At 35.5% G+C, this 14,810-nt stretch overlaps 1 protein-coding gene across 1 annotated transcript; it reads right to left on the reverse strand.

The window, feature by feature from the left end:
• Window positions 1-7,526: 7,526 nt before the first annotated feature.
• Window positions 7,527-12,842, reverse strand: LOC104611851 (LOB domain-containing protein 19-like). Its single transcript, XM_010279094.2, has 2 exons — window positions 12,290-12,842; window positions 7,527-7,956 (listed from the first exon to the last, which is right to left on the reverse strand). Exons 1-2 carry the CDS (start codon window positions 12,590-12,592, stop codon window positions 7,648-7,650), a joined length of 612 nt encoding a protein of 203 aa, XP_010277396.1. The 5' UTR covers window positions 12,593-12,842; the 3' UTR covers window positions 7,527-7,647.
• Between the last annotated feature and the right edge of the window lie 1,968 nt (window positions 12,843-14,810).

Raw genomic sequence — 14,810 nt, forward strand, 5'->3', positions numbered from 1 at the left:
TTTATTCAACTTAGCAATACTCTAAAGCCCAAAGGGCATCATAACCTACTTTACTTAATACTATACTCTCTTTTTATTCTATAAGTTAGAGTTATTTACTAATAGAAGATGAAGCCAAAGGGAAGACTACCAAAATCTAATGGGAAAAGGAAATATGTTATAAATAAAAGAAATTATTGTATAGTTTAATTTGCCATTGGGTTGATATAGCATTGAGCATAGGGTTTATTTGGTTAATGGGAATAGGGGTTTAGAATCATAATCCATTCTAATTCCAACTGTTTGGTTGGGCACAATCAAAATCTTGTTCTCATTCATGGTGGAATGGCATTTCCCCAGTTGAGGGAATGACCACCCCTTCCATGGGAATGAGAATCCATTCCAATTGATTCTGATTTTGATTCCTATCGGAACTAGGGGTGTAATCAAGCCAAGCCAAGTCAAGCTTTGACATGTATTGGCTCAACTTGACTATAATACTACTTGGTTCAAGCTTGAGTTCGAATTCGATTCGAACTATAGTTTTTGGTTCAAGCTTAGTTTGATTAAATATTCGCTGAGCTCAAGTTTGGCTCGAAAGCTTGAAAATAAATATATTTTTATGTTTTATAAATACATATATGATATATTTTTACATTTTATAATATGTATGTATGTATGCATGTATGTATGTATGTATGTATGTATGTATGTATGTATGTATGTATGTATGTATGTATGTATGTATGTATGTATGTATGTATGTATGTATGTATGTATGTATGTATGTATGTATGTATGTATGTATGTATGTATGTATGTATGTATGTATGTGCTAATCGATCTAGGCTCGCAAGCTTCTAAGCCGAACTTTTCAAACTCGAATTCGAATAAGTATACCCCGAGGTTCAAACTCGATTCGAACTTGATTAGAATTGAACTCAAATTGAGCCTAACCAATCTCGAGACCGAACTATCCAATTAGAGCTCGATTCGATTACATCCCCAATATAAACCAAATAGGCGGGAGGAATAAAGCATTTCAATTCCGATTCTGCCTATAAACCAAATGAACCCATAATGTAATGGCAAAACAAGATTCATGTAGCCAGCCCCACATAGATGGCACAAGGCTTAGATAATGGCATTGATGATTATAGTTTAGTCTTAGGTAAAGTTGTATTGTGATTTTTAAAGGAAAACTAGTTATGATATTTTTATTATTAATAATAGTATAATCATAATAATTATACAATTAAATGATATGATAAAAAAGGGAGATTTGGCACCTTCAATACTACACAACTGATGATGAACAAGAACTTACAAATGTATTTTGTAGAGGTAGGGGTGGATTCGAGTCAAGATGAGCTGAATATTTGGCAATTCAACTCGGCTCAAGCTTGATTTCAAGCTCGCAAGTTCGAGCTTAATTTCAAGCCAAGCTTTTTCTAAAAATTAAAAATTATACATATAAAAATATTTCGTTATTTTATATACAAAAAATTAAGGATTATAAAAATTATTTACTATTATACATAAAAAATAAAAATATTATATATAAAATATATTATTATATATAATAAAAATGATTTATTATATATATGTATGTATATATAATAAAAACTATTTATTTATCATACTAGGCTCAATTAGGTTCGTGAGCGTTACGAGCCGAGCTTCACTGGGCTCGAACTCGACTCGATTAACAAACGAGCCTATATATCGGGCTTGAGCTCAGCTCAAAGTTCAGTTTAAACCGAACCAATCCGAACTTTCATGAGCCATGCTCGAATAACTCATGATAAGCTCGGCTTGTGGCCACCCCTACGCAGAGTTTGGAGTTGAAGATATGAAAATCCTCTAAAAATTGTTGAGACACTATCTGCATTTCTAATTTCTAATCACCAACCATGTGGGGTAGCTCTCATAAAATAAAGTAGTAACAAATGTTCTCCTCCTAAATCACTCTCAAACCCAGCAGGCCTTTTAAACCTATTGATACTTGAAAATCTCACCAAATGAATCCTAACCACATAGAATAATGGGAGATGCATGCATAGGTGAGCAACTGATCATTGATGTGTAGGAAGAGATTCTGCAATGGGAGATGCATGCATAATGGGAGATGCATGCATGAAGAGATTCTGCAAATCTCTTCCCCTAGCGGTTTCCTTCAATTCAATATTCTTTACAAAGAAAAGTGTCTAGACTATGATACCCAAAAGGGTATGATGGCTAAAAAACTTCTAACCAATGAACCGGTATCATACAAGCAACAACCAATCAATTAGGGGTGATCATGAGCCGGGCTCGGGCCGGGCTTTGCACTTATGATAAGGGCTATAGCCTAGCCTGGGCTTGGCCCGATCTGAGGGTCCGGGCCTGATTCCGGGCTTATATCTTTCATATATAAAACATTATATACATTTAATATTTTATATTAAATGACATATAACATGTACGCAAACTTATTTTATACCCGGGCTAGAATTGGGTGCAGGCCAGGCTTGAAATATTAGGCCCAGGTCCGACCCTAAAATTTACTGGCCTAATGTGGGCTTGAGCCCAGGCCGGGCCTGAACACAAAACCCAGGCCCAAGCCCGGAATTTCCAGGGGGGGAGGTTCAAACTTCAAAGTGCTTCCTGTATCATACCTACATCATCATCATAATCATTGTCCAAGCCTATGGGGCCAGGTAAATGAATCTTTTTTGCCAATCCATTATATTTAATATCATATCCATTCATTGGCATTTAAATCATTTCTTACTATTTCTACCCATGTAAAATCATTGTCCCTTATAATTATTAATGTATAGAGAATCTTTTCTCCCCTTCAGTTTCTTCTTTGCAGAAGTGAAAATAGAAGCTTAGAGACCCATGCTAATCAGATGCTAACTACAATATTGACTTGGGTTCTCAGAAGAGAATAAAAAAGTTTTTAGTCTCAGAATCATTGCCAAGTTGAAAGCTTTTAGAATTCAAAGACTAGTTACTGTTAGAAGCATGATTTGCAAATTTACATTACTTGTACGAAGAAAGACATTTACTTGAACAAAGTTTAATATCCAGACTTTTAAACCTTGAAATTTGCAACTTGTAACATAGTTTAGCATGTATGATTATAACAAGCCAAGGCATTGCTACCATGAACCAAGCTTTTGATCAATGGAAAGGAGTGTCCTTGGGCTTAGATTTGATTTGTAATCCATGATTTACCTTATCTTGCATGATAGATGATACAAGGGGAATTGAATAGGACAGGGAACCAACTCCACTCTGGATCTGCTATAAACCAACGTGTATAATGGGCTAAGAAACCCAATCAAAAGTGAAGATTACCAGAAACTGAGGTGTTTATTCAGATTGGGCTTTGGAGCCTGTTGTACATATATTGTTTGTAGCAGATCCCTAGCGCTCAGACAGCTCAGAGGCAGAATGAAATATGGCAGGACTCAGCCCACAAAACGTTCTTCTAAATCCTAAAATAACAATTCGATAAGGACGAAGGACGATTATGGATCTGTATTACTAATTTTCTAGGCGTTCATTTGAATCATATCCCAGTCCTTACATTACTTTTTATAAAAGAGCCCAACCCATGTATATATTAATGGGCTGGGTCCATTATCACGTAATCAGGGGTGTCAATTGGACTGGATTTGGTCCAATCCGATCCAGTCCAATGTGAGCTCATTATAAACGGGTCAGGTCCAATCCAATCCAATAAATACTTTGGACAAATTTGGACCGGTCTAATTCAATGTCTGGACCGTCCAATTTGTTCAAATTCATTTTGATTTAGATAGGTTTCAACCCAAACCCGGTCCATCGATACATATATTCGTATCTTATATCAATGGACCAGATACTGGCTTAATCCAACCCAATCCAATATAAATTTGTTACGAATGGACCAGGTCCAATCCAATCTAATAAATATTTTGGATCGGATTGGTCCAGTCCAATATGTCTTGTTGGTTCGTCCAGTCCGTCCAGATTGATTTTGGACTGAAAGGGGTCCAATCCAAAACTGGTCCATTGACACCCTTACACATAATATTAGTCAGCCCAGGAAATTTTCTAAGCCATCATCATCCTTGATTTTTCTCTTTAGAGTGCAGGTGTTTAAGTTCATTTGAATTGGATTTTTTATCTGGTGTATGAACCTATAAATTCATCTCTCCACGAATAGGGTTTCTCTACATGAAAGGATGGTACTACATTACAAAATCACATCCCATTTGGATCCCAACTTGAGTTGGGAAGTTGGGCCAACCTTAATCCAACCTAAATAAAGGGTTTGAAAAGAGTATAAATACAAATATATCTATACTACTTTAAAAAGTACAAATGACTTCAAGAATATTTCTGGAATTTTCTAAGGACAATATTTACCCCTCTATATTTAAATATAATGATAAAAAATGAGAGCAAATAGGGTAATTGGTTCTTGATATTAAATGAGTTGAAAAGAGGTAATTTAAAGATATTCAATGCATTCAATCCTCTCTCATTAAATCCAACATTTAAGTTATTAACTTGCATTCATGTTCATTGAGTCATATATTTAAGTCATTTTTATTTCTTCTCATCATTAAGTTCTATTAATTAAATTCATACTTAATAAATTAATAATTCCAATAACATAAAAGCTTATACCTTTAAAATTTACCTTGCAAAAATAGTGTTTTCACCTAAGTGGTGGTATGAAATTAAATCATTTTGGGTCAAATGGGTTAATCCATGCTGCCACGATTAAATAATAAAATTAAAAATATACGAAATGAAAAAATAGAAATTAAAAAAAAATGAGAACATTTTTAACATACATATTAAACAATAATAAGTATGTTAAATAAGAAATGTTTTTATTAATGATGAAAATGGAATGTAAAATTTAAAACCAATTGGAAATAAAAATATTTTCCTATTCTCTCTCATTAAATCCTATATTTAAAATATATTTTTCTCATCGTTAAATTCTTGTAATTAAATCCAAAATATTAATTTTAATAGTATAAAAATAAATACTTTGAAAAGTAATTTGAAAACAAAACCATTTTCTTCCCTCCTAGTGGTGGGCAAGCAATTTGGCCATTTGGGATCAAATAGATTAATAAATAATGCCATAATTAAATAATAAAAAATAAAATAAATAATTATGAAATGTAAGAAGTATTTTTATTAATGATAAAATGGAAATTCAATTTCAAAATCTACCTAGAAATTAAATGATGTCATAGTCAAATAATAAAAGAAAATTTTGGGTACATATCAAATGTTATATATTTATAAAAAATAAAATAATGGGTACATCTCTAATATTGTACATTCATTATATTGAACAAAAATAAGTTTTATACATAAGAAATAATTTTATCAATGATGGAAATGTAATACAAAATTTAATGTCAACCTAGAAATTAAACAACTTTTACTTTTAGATGGTGGGTTAAAGGTTTGAGTAAAATGATACTATAGACAAACATAAATTAAGTGTGATAAGTAAAAAGTATTTTATATAATGTAAATGAAATATATAATTTAAAGCGAAAATTATAGTCAAAGTCAATTGTACATTTAAAATTAGGTTGCAGGTTGGTCCAGAAACCAACCAAACTCTGAAAACCAGCTCTACATTTCAAATTATAAAAACCCCCACCATGTCATTAGAGGCTTATGTGGCTGTTGCCAACATGAGACTTTTATTCCATGTTGGACACAACAGAAAACCTATATCAAAAATAGGATCTCAGTTTCTCTCCTACTCTCTCTGTCTCTCGATCTCCCTCCCTTCTCTCCCACTCTCACAGTCATCTCTCAATCTCCCGCTCCCTCTATCTCTCCCACTCTCTCTGCTTCGGTCTGGAGCCAAATAAAAAACTTTCTCTTTCTCTATTGTTCTCCCTCAATCTTTCTCATTTTCTCCCTCATTCTCCCTCTCGGTCAAAATCTCATTCTCCCTAAATCTTTATCGTTCTCCAAATGGTGTAAATTTCATAGCCAATAATTTCTTGTGAAATTTATCAAATTGGTATAATAATTTTTTTAACCATACCAAGTTGGTTTCATGTTCTTTTATACAATATAATTAATACCATATAAGTGTGTAAGAAATTAAGAAAATAAAAAAACTGAGGGAGAACGATAGAAATTAAGGGAGAAGAAGAGATCAACTGAGAAAGAGAATGAGAGAGATTAAGGGAGAACGATATGTAGAGAGAGAGAATGAGAGAAATTGATATAGAGAACGTAAATACAAAAACCAAAAACCATTTTTATTTATTTTCAAATCACATAGTCGTTGAGTAGATAAAGATGACTATGAGTGAAAGAGTCTGAGGGAGAGAGAGAGAGAAACTAAAAACCATTTTTTTTTATTTTCTAATCATGCAACATTAAAGGGCAATTTCAGTATAAGCTTTTTATTGTGTCCAATATGGATTAAGAGTCCCATGTTGGCAATAGCTAGATAACCCTCCGATGACATGGCGAGGGTTTTTATAACTTGAAGTGTAGAGCCATTTGTCAGAGTTTTGTTGGTTTATGGATCAACTTGTAACCTAATTTTAAATGTATAGCGGGCTCCGACTATAATTTTCCCTAATTTAAAACTAATCCAAAAGCAATGCTATTTGTTATGTAGATGGTGGGTCAATGATCAAACTTTTCAAACAAACGCATGATGTCATAATTGAATAATAAATATTTAAGTTTATTTTTAATCATATGGTTACTTTTTTAAATTTTAAATTTCTATCCTAGCTATGATATATCTAAAATTCAAGTAATTAATATAAAGAAAAATTTCTCCCGTGCAACGCATGTGCTTAATTACTAGTACAGTATAAATACATACAAAATAATACAAAATATAAGGTTTTGCGTTGGTAGTGGTACTTTTTCAGGAATCTAAGGGTTAATGGGTCATATGTCATTACCCTACTATGTGTCATAGGGAGGAGCTCTCTCTCAAATAGATTTTTCTTGGAGTATTTGTGAAATGCTTCAAACCATTTACACATTATCATGTAAATTCTTTCCCTTTTTTCTTAACATTCACGATGTAAGATCTTCTAAGTTTGTCATGGAGCAAATAGATGAAGTCCATGCTCCACATACCGGGCCCAATCTTGTCCACATATATACAAGCCTATTCATTATCCAAATGAAAATTTATCTGATGAACTTTATGCTTAAACGGTATAAAGACACGAGAATTTTAGGCAAAATGCATATAAAGTGGTGAAAAGTACATCTTATTAAGCATGCAAATGCACTTTATGAAAAGTGAACCAATAAAAAATAGGGGTTTTTACCGTCGTACAGTTGGGGGGTAGGTGCCAGCTCGGAATTGGTGTCAATTCACGGGCAGGTATGGGTGTCATAGGTGGAGGTATTCATAAATTTGAATTGTTGTAGATCAGCAGTTCAAATCTGAAATTTGAGGTAGAGTGCAGTCTAAAAATCCCTGAAAAATATAGGTCATTTGTAGAGATTTGGACTTAATGCGCAGTCGATATTAATGAATAAACCCTAATTGAACTCAAATATTTAAGCCGATTTGATTAGTCATAAGGATTAAGATCCAGTTACACCAATTTGCTAAAAGAGGTTTAGAAAAAATCTGGTCCCAAATTGGCAAATAGTTGATCAGAAACTTCAACAGGAATCCGACGGCCGGAATCTTACTCCCGGCATGTATCTGGACACAAATTCCCACGCTAATGCTGAAAGATCACCGTTCTTAGTATGCTGGTCAGTTTGGTTCCAACAACCTGTCATCTCGACTATCTGCTGTAACTGAAGAGGGTCAAAAAACATTGATTCATTGGTAATAGGTAACAAGTCAGAGGTGGCTCCAAGGCTTGCTGAGGGAGAAGACTGTGTCGGAGACAATGGTTGAAGTGGAATCTCCATGTTTGTGAGTTGGGCTTGTATGTATGCCAGTTCTGCTTGCAAATTCACCACCTACACTCACAAAGACAACCTTTTTCTCTAGTTTCTGTTTTGAAATAATGCTTTAAACACATTGAACTAAAATGAGAAATCTCATGTTTTTCTTTAATCATAAAACTATATGGGTTTGTTAATGCAAGGGTCAGAACTAAGATGGAAATAAAAATGAAGGCATTAATCTTGCCTCCAAAACATATATTCTGAAATTAACAAAACTAACCTTATCTATAAACATTAAATACAGCTTAGTGGTATCAAAATTTTATTGAAAAAGTACACTACAGCCCATTGCAGATTCTGAATTTCATTGCAAACCTATAACAATTCAAAATGTCAAACACCTCCACCCTAAACACCAATACCCACCCGTGTATTGGCATCAATTCCCAGCTTGCACCTATTCCAACTGTGCAGTGAAGCTAAGAATTTTGATGGTGGGCCGAACATTCATTCTCCCAAATTTTATTGTTCAAATATATTTTCAATTTTTTATTCCAACTTAAATGCTTTGATAGGAAAACTTTGTCTCTTCAAAAAGTATAAATAAAGGTATTTTAATGAGCTTGGATTTCTCACCCACGAGAGCTCTACCCACACCCACATGACATCACATCCCCACATAGGGAACATCTCCTGTGATTTTATGCTAATTATGCACAGGGAGATCCAGAGTCATTTTACCAGTAAAACATGTTGTTAATATGTTGACAGCATTACATCCAGTTAAACATTGAGAATATATCTTATGCTTGGAAGATGCTCTTGGTGTCTGGCTGGATGCCATGTTGTCATGCCTTCTGTCGGCTACGGTACATTTTTTGTTCATACAAAAAGGATAAAAATGAACTTGTGAAAAGTTTAAATGTCATTTAAGTATTTTTAATCACTAAAATTAATGACATGTCAGTGTAAGGGGGTGGAATAAGTGGCTTAGCCACAAACCAAATCACCAGTAGGGGTATAGGTAAGATACCCCAATTTTAAAATCTTGATAAGATATACTTTTTGCCAAAAAAATCTTAATAAGATATAAAGAATGATCAAACCTCACCTATCAGATCCTAATAGAAAGTGACATTGGATGCAAATCTATTCATGATCATAGTGGAATATCATCCCCCTGTATGACTACAGCTAACAAATCCATGTGTAATTTATTTAAATCATTTAGTGTGTGTCCTGAATTTTCTAATATCTGCCATCCATCAGATGAGGATGATCCTCCAGGTGAGAGTGTGGTCAATTCAATTGTGTTGATGGTTTCCCCATTCATTGCAATACCCAGATACACGTGGCTAGGTTTTTCAGTGCTGAAATCTCTCTTAAAGGTGTAGTTGATGTGTAATGGCTCAAAAAGGTGAGACTTAAGCTTCAAGCGTAAGTCTCAAAGTTTAAGAAAAATTTAATTAAAGTTTGTAAATTGATGAAAATAACATATAATATATTAAATTAAAATGATAGAAGGTAGATATATCTATAAACTAGAGGTTTATAAGCAATAGGTTTTGAAATTTAATCATTAAATAAAATAATAATTAATCAATTAAAAATTATAAACATTTTATACTTAATATAAAAAAATAATTTAGAGGAAAGGAAACAACTTAGTTGATTTGATCTATTGTTGTTGTTATTATTAATAAAAAAATCAATGAGGAGAACAAATGAGAAAAATAGCAAACTCGGGACATTACATTTAGAATAATAAGAAAAATCTCACTTGATTTATTCAAAAGAAACTAAGAACTTAATTAATCCGTTTTGTATTAAACTATCTTAAACACTAAGAAAAACTAATAGAATTTGATTTACCTTATTAGTTTTTCATTTTTACTTTTTTATTTGGTCCATAATTGTCGAAGTATTTTTCTATATGTTTTAAATTATAAAAATACATATTTTTTTTGCATTAAATCACTAATTAATCATTGATATTTGAGACTTACACCTTTTTTACACATCACTCTACACCTCACGCCTTGAGGTTTGAGGTTTACGCCTCATTTTGACAAAGGTTTATGCCTAATATCAAAGTTATGTGCCTCATCTCAAGACATATGCCTCACGCCTCAAAACTTAAGCCTTTTAAAACAATATGTAGAGGGTGAAAAAATGAACATGTTCAGTCTTTCAGGACCCAATCCACATTGCCACATGTTGGATTGACACCAATAGCCATCAAACTTTTCCCTCAGCTTATTTGCTAAAATGAGCTAACGTCTTCCTGCTATTAATTCTTTTGTTGAATATAAACCCTGACCAATGCTTATATTTGCTGCAACCAAACTACTGAGTACTGACTACTGGAAAGTCAGGTGGGGACAGATGCTACTTACCGACCTTGTTGACCCAATAAAGGTTTTTTCTGTGTCACTGAAGAGGAAATGTTAACTGGTCTTTAGGACCATGTTGATCATCAAGTCCCTACCCTTAATCAGATCTTGAACTGATCTTATCAAACTACCAATCAGTGTGGTTCCTCAAGGCCATGGCTATGTTTGATTTGACAGAAAATAGAAAGAAACGACAAAAAAGTTATTACAAAATTTGTGAAATTTCTTATGAACTTTCTCAAAGTTTCTGTTATTCCATGTTTTCTATCAAACCAAACAAGGTATCAAATGTGACCATCACTGGTATTTTCTTACTATACTCGGTTGCACATCTTATCAACCCCAAGTGAAATTCCAAAAATGTGTCTTTCATCTAGGAGTTTTTTTTTTTTTTTTTGAGGTATATATAATTTCTTAAGATCCCATCTAGAAGATCTGATATTATCCATATCCCTTTGGACGGTTGAATAATGAAATGGTAAAGAAACTAACTAAGCTCTGTAACAACTGCATTCATCCAAGATTTAACAAGAGACGATAATTATTGTATATAGTGGAACCCATCTGAAAGGACGAGTACTTGGGCTTAGTATTGGCATTTTACCTAACTAATAAAGAGATGGTAACTATTTGTTTAGGCGGGGATTATTGTCAGTCAATCTCTTTTCCAAAAAGAAGCAGAGACCCTTTGAAAAAGCATGTTCTGCCAACCCTAATGTCAAAATATAGGTCCATTTGGGTGGTTATTTATGGATGCAGCATCACCTTTTCGATCCTTGCAACAAAGAGACACTGTTACGCAAGTTACAGTGTTGCACCCCAATTCAACAAAGCTTTTCAGCCTCTGGAGCCAGGAGTTCTCTAAATGGAAATATGTTTGGCAATTGGCAGTAATTATTTAGTGTCAAAGAACCATTAATCAATTAATCAAAAAGCTTAAGCTGTTAGCTAGTTGAGATTTCTGAATGGATCTTTATTCTTTAATACATATCTTATACTAAAATTTAATTAATTATAATATTGAGACTATCATCCACAAGGATCCAACATTAGACCATTTCATCAAATAGCTCAAAGCTATTCAACCTACAAGCTTTTCTCTGAATAATTTTTTTTTTTTCTAACAATTGGACTAGTTCATACTTAAAAAGCTTGAATGACCACACAAGCACAAGTGGTGAAGGTTCTTATCCAATTCTACCAAATAAATAACAGCAGTATTATTAGAGAAGAAGGTTTCTGGTTCTTGTCTGCTACAATATAAATTGAAAAGAAATCACCGTGGACAGTAACCTTCAATGAAAATTTTCTTCTTATTTTGCAGTAAAAAAAAAAAAAAAAGTTTTGATGCAGGATCAAAACAAATGGTGTAGGTCCCATCCATGTGGTGAAGACGTAAAGCCTCTAACATCTATATATGTACATAATTCAGTTAATTGTAATATTATAATATTAAAATACAAAGGTAAGATTAGGCTCAAGACCGTGTTAGATTTCTGCCTCGAAGCGGTAACATACACTAACAAAGTCAAAATGTAGAAGATTTGAATATTAATGCCTAGAGCTAGCTGCTACCAAGTTTACTTGCTACTTCCGGCAAGCAAAGCAGTAAGGGAAGGAATGAGATTGAGAGTGAGGCCAGTTTGGTTTTGGTTTGATCATTGATGATCGATCCCCCCGACCCTATTAATCAGTTCATGTTTCATACATGGCTGACGTTATTGATCTTCGTCTTCCCCCAGCAGTTCAACCACTTTGAACAGTCTTTTGTTTTCAATCTTTTTCTGTAAATAGTACTCTAGACGTACAGTACTAAAGGCCAAAGAGAAATCAAAGCAAACAGATCGAGTCCCAACCGTAAACCTAACTGTTTGACAACTTGATCAATAGAAACCAAACCCACTGTTCTTCTTCTTGTTATTATTATTAGTATTTTGTTTTCGATCGATCTGTTATTGTTATCGAAAGGAAAAAGGAAAGGGAGAAACGGGGGTGCTGTAGCAGTAGCTTACTTGTTGCTGGAGGGCGAAGATGTGGCCGACACAGCCATAAACGGGATCTCTGATACGAGCCAAGGCTTCATAACAGATTGTAACGACGGCGTCAAGACGCTTGTCGACGGGGATACGTAAGAGGAGCTTGGACACGTTGCTAGCACCAAACACCTTGTGCACCGCCGCGAAGTGCGACGCCCCTTGCTCTGAATCGAAGTAAGGTGCAAAGATGCAACCCTTTACGCACTTTCGCCTTAAGAACTTGCAAGCACCACAAGGCCCACCACCACCACCACCGCCATTACAACTGATCCCACTCATCTCTCTATGTATTATTCTACAGAGATCGCAGTTTTCCTTTCAGCCTCGGACTAAACTCGCAGTGGGGTCAGACTTTGAGAGAGAGAGAGAGAGATGCACTGGTATTTAGAGAGAAAAAGGAGGTGAAGGAGGAGGGATTAGGTCTTTATAATTCTTGATGGGTAAATAATAAGAAGAAATTAAATGATTAATAAAGATGTAGTAGCTTTGGGTGGAGGAGGAGGAGGTGGTGACTGGTGGGGACATTCAAATTGAAGGGACTACTAGCTTTTGATTCAAACTTTAAAGCCACGGCAACCCACGCCCCAAACCCAACACCAACAGGACAGGGCCACCCTTGCAGCAGCAGCCGCTTGCGTGAAGCAAAGATACATGCGGTCGATCGATTGATGGTATTGGTGTGTCATCCTGACTTGACTCCTCTCCCTGTGTATCAAATCCAACATCCACCCAACCGCTCTGCAGTTATGTCCACGTGCCATCTACTTACTCCCACGTGCGACAAACATCATCAGCTCTTCTGCAGCATACTCTTGCAGTAGTTCTTCCCTTCAATTCAAACCGTCTCCCTCGTATCATCAAATCTTACAACACTCTCCAGAGGGGCCCATTGATTGGACTCAGACCCACCTGCACCTCAACCTCCCAATCCCAAACGCAGAGTTGTTGGAAGTGAGACAACTGACGTCCTAAAAAGGGTATATCTGACATCATACTTCAATGGCTACATTGATTTACTACTGAGAGACTGAGAGACTGAGAGGTCTGTGACAAGACACGATCTGTTGTTTTAATATACCGGTCATTCAAGCAATTAATTAAGCAACATATCCCTAAAACTTAACGTGTAAATGAAACAACAGACAAACCATGCATGGAACTCGGCCACGTAAAGAACCCTAAACAAGCTATAAAAGACAATCCAACCCCAACCCCAACCATCCTCTCCATATAATCTACTAATTAACAATTAACTAAAAGGCTACTAGCTTCTGCTATTAAACATTAAACAATTCCAAGTACGAAAATACCCTTCATTTTGGGCCCACGCCTAGGGGGATTGATGACTGATCAAGATGTAAGTATGTAAATCTACCCATCAAGCTTGCGGTTGCGAAACTGAGACGGGGGTACCAGGGGGGAGAACTGGAGAACGTTTCATTATTTTTCAAATAGAAAATGGGAAGTGGGCGTTAATGTTTAATTAACTCAACTGAGTCAAGAAGCCGCACGGACGAAGCACGCAAAACCATGTCGACACTGTTGTCACATGCCGCTCGGGGTCCGTCTACTGGCACTGCGCTCGAACGCGTGGCGTCAAGCGGTGACACTGACGGACGGGGTCCCTTCTTCTTGCAAGGAAAAGGAAGTAATACAGATGCAATATAGATCTACAGAGATCTATGAGAGAGTCTCTGAGAGATGATTTTAATGAAGGCTCAGCTTCTGCTTCTCTTGGGGTGATTTTAATCGACTAGTACTGAATAAAGTTGAAGCTGGGCGCACGGCCGCGCCGTCCGCCACTTGTCTGGTCCGTGCTGGAGAAGATGAAGCAACCAGACATAGAGAAAAACTGAAAAAGAAAGAAAAAAATAAAAAGCAATGGATATCACCGGCCAGATTCCAGACTGCCCCTCCCTACGTGCCGCGTTCCTTTTGTTTTGACATTTATGATCTCTACTTGTGATTCCTTCAGGATTCTGACCCTACGATGATCAGAAGGAGAGGCTGGACCGGCCAATGCACCCAAATATCCGACGGTTCTGGGAGCCACGAACTCATGAGTCGTCTGCAGAGGCTAAGCCCATCCATGACTTTAGTGTACGTAGCTTTTCTCTGAACCCTGTTGGATACATTGAATGATGATGCATGAGTCTTCACCTCAAAGGAGGATAATTCTCCCCTCCATGTACTGTACGGTGTTATCATAAAGCTAAAGCTTGATAATTAGGGTACGATTTGGAATTTGGAATCCACACCCACTGGCTTTAATTTGTCTGGCCACTTTAATTGTGTATCACAACGTTAAGTCAATATCTCAACAAAACTGTCGGTGGAACAAGTTAATTTTTCTCGGGTCCTCTCTCTATACAATCTAACAGCTAAAAGGTTGAAATTAATTTGCATTTAAGTTGGCTATTAGCGATGTCCTGTAGCTTAAGCGGTGAAAATGCTGAGCAGAGAACAGAAGCCAGAGTATTTGTTAGTACCATGAATG

This window comes from Nelumbo nucifera, chromosome 1, assembly GCF_055504915.1.
Source record: "Nelumbo nucifera cultivar China Antique chromosome 1, China Antique-T2T, whole genome shotgun sequence".
Classification (NCBI taxonomy): Eukaryota; Viridiplantae; Streptophyta; class Magnoliopsida; order Proteales; family Nelumbonaceae; genus Nelumbo; species Nelumbo nucifera.

Excerpts from the sequence above, each read along its gene's own strand:
- LOC104611851 (XM_010279094.2), bottom strand. The coding sequence starts at position 12,592 with ATGAGTGGGATCAGTTGTAATGGCGGTGGTGGTGGTGGTGGGCCTTGT. Across the intron at positions 7,957-12,289 it reads TCTTCGCCCTCCAGCAACAA|GTGGTGAATTTGCAAGCAGA; the intron begins GTAAGCTACTGC and ends TTGTGAGTGTAG.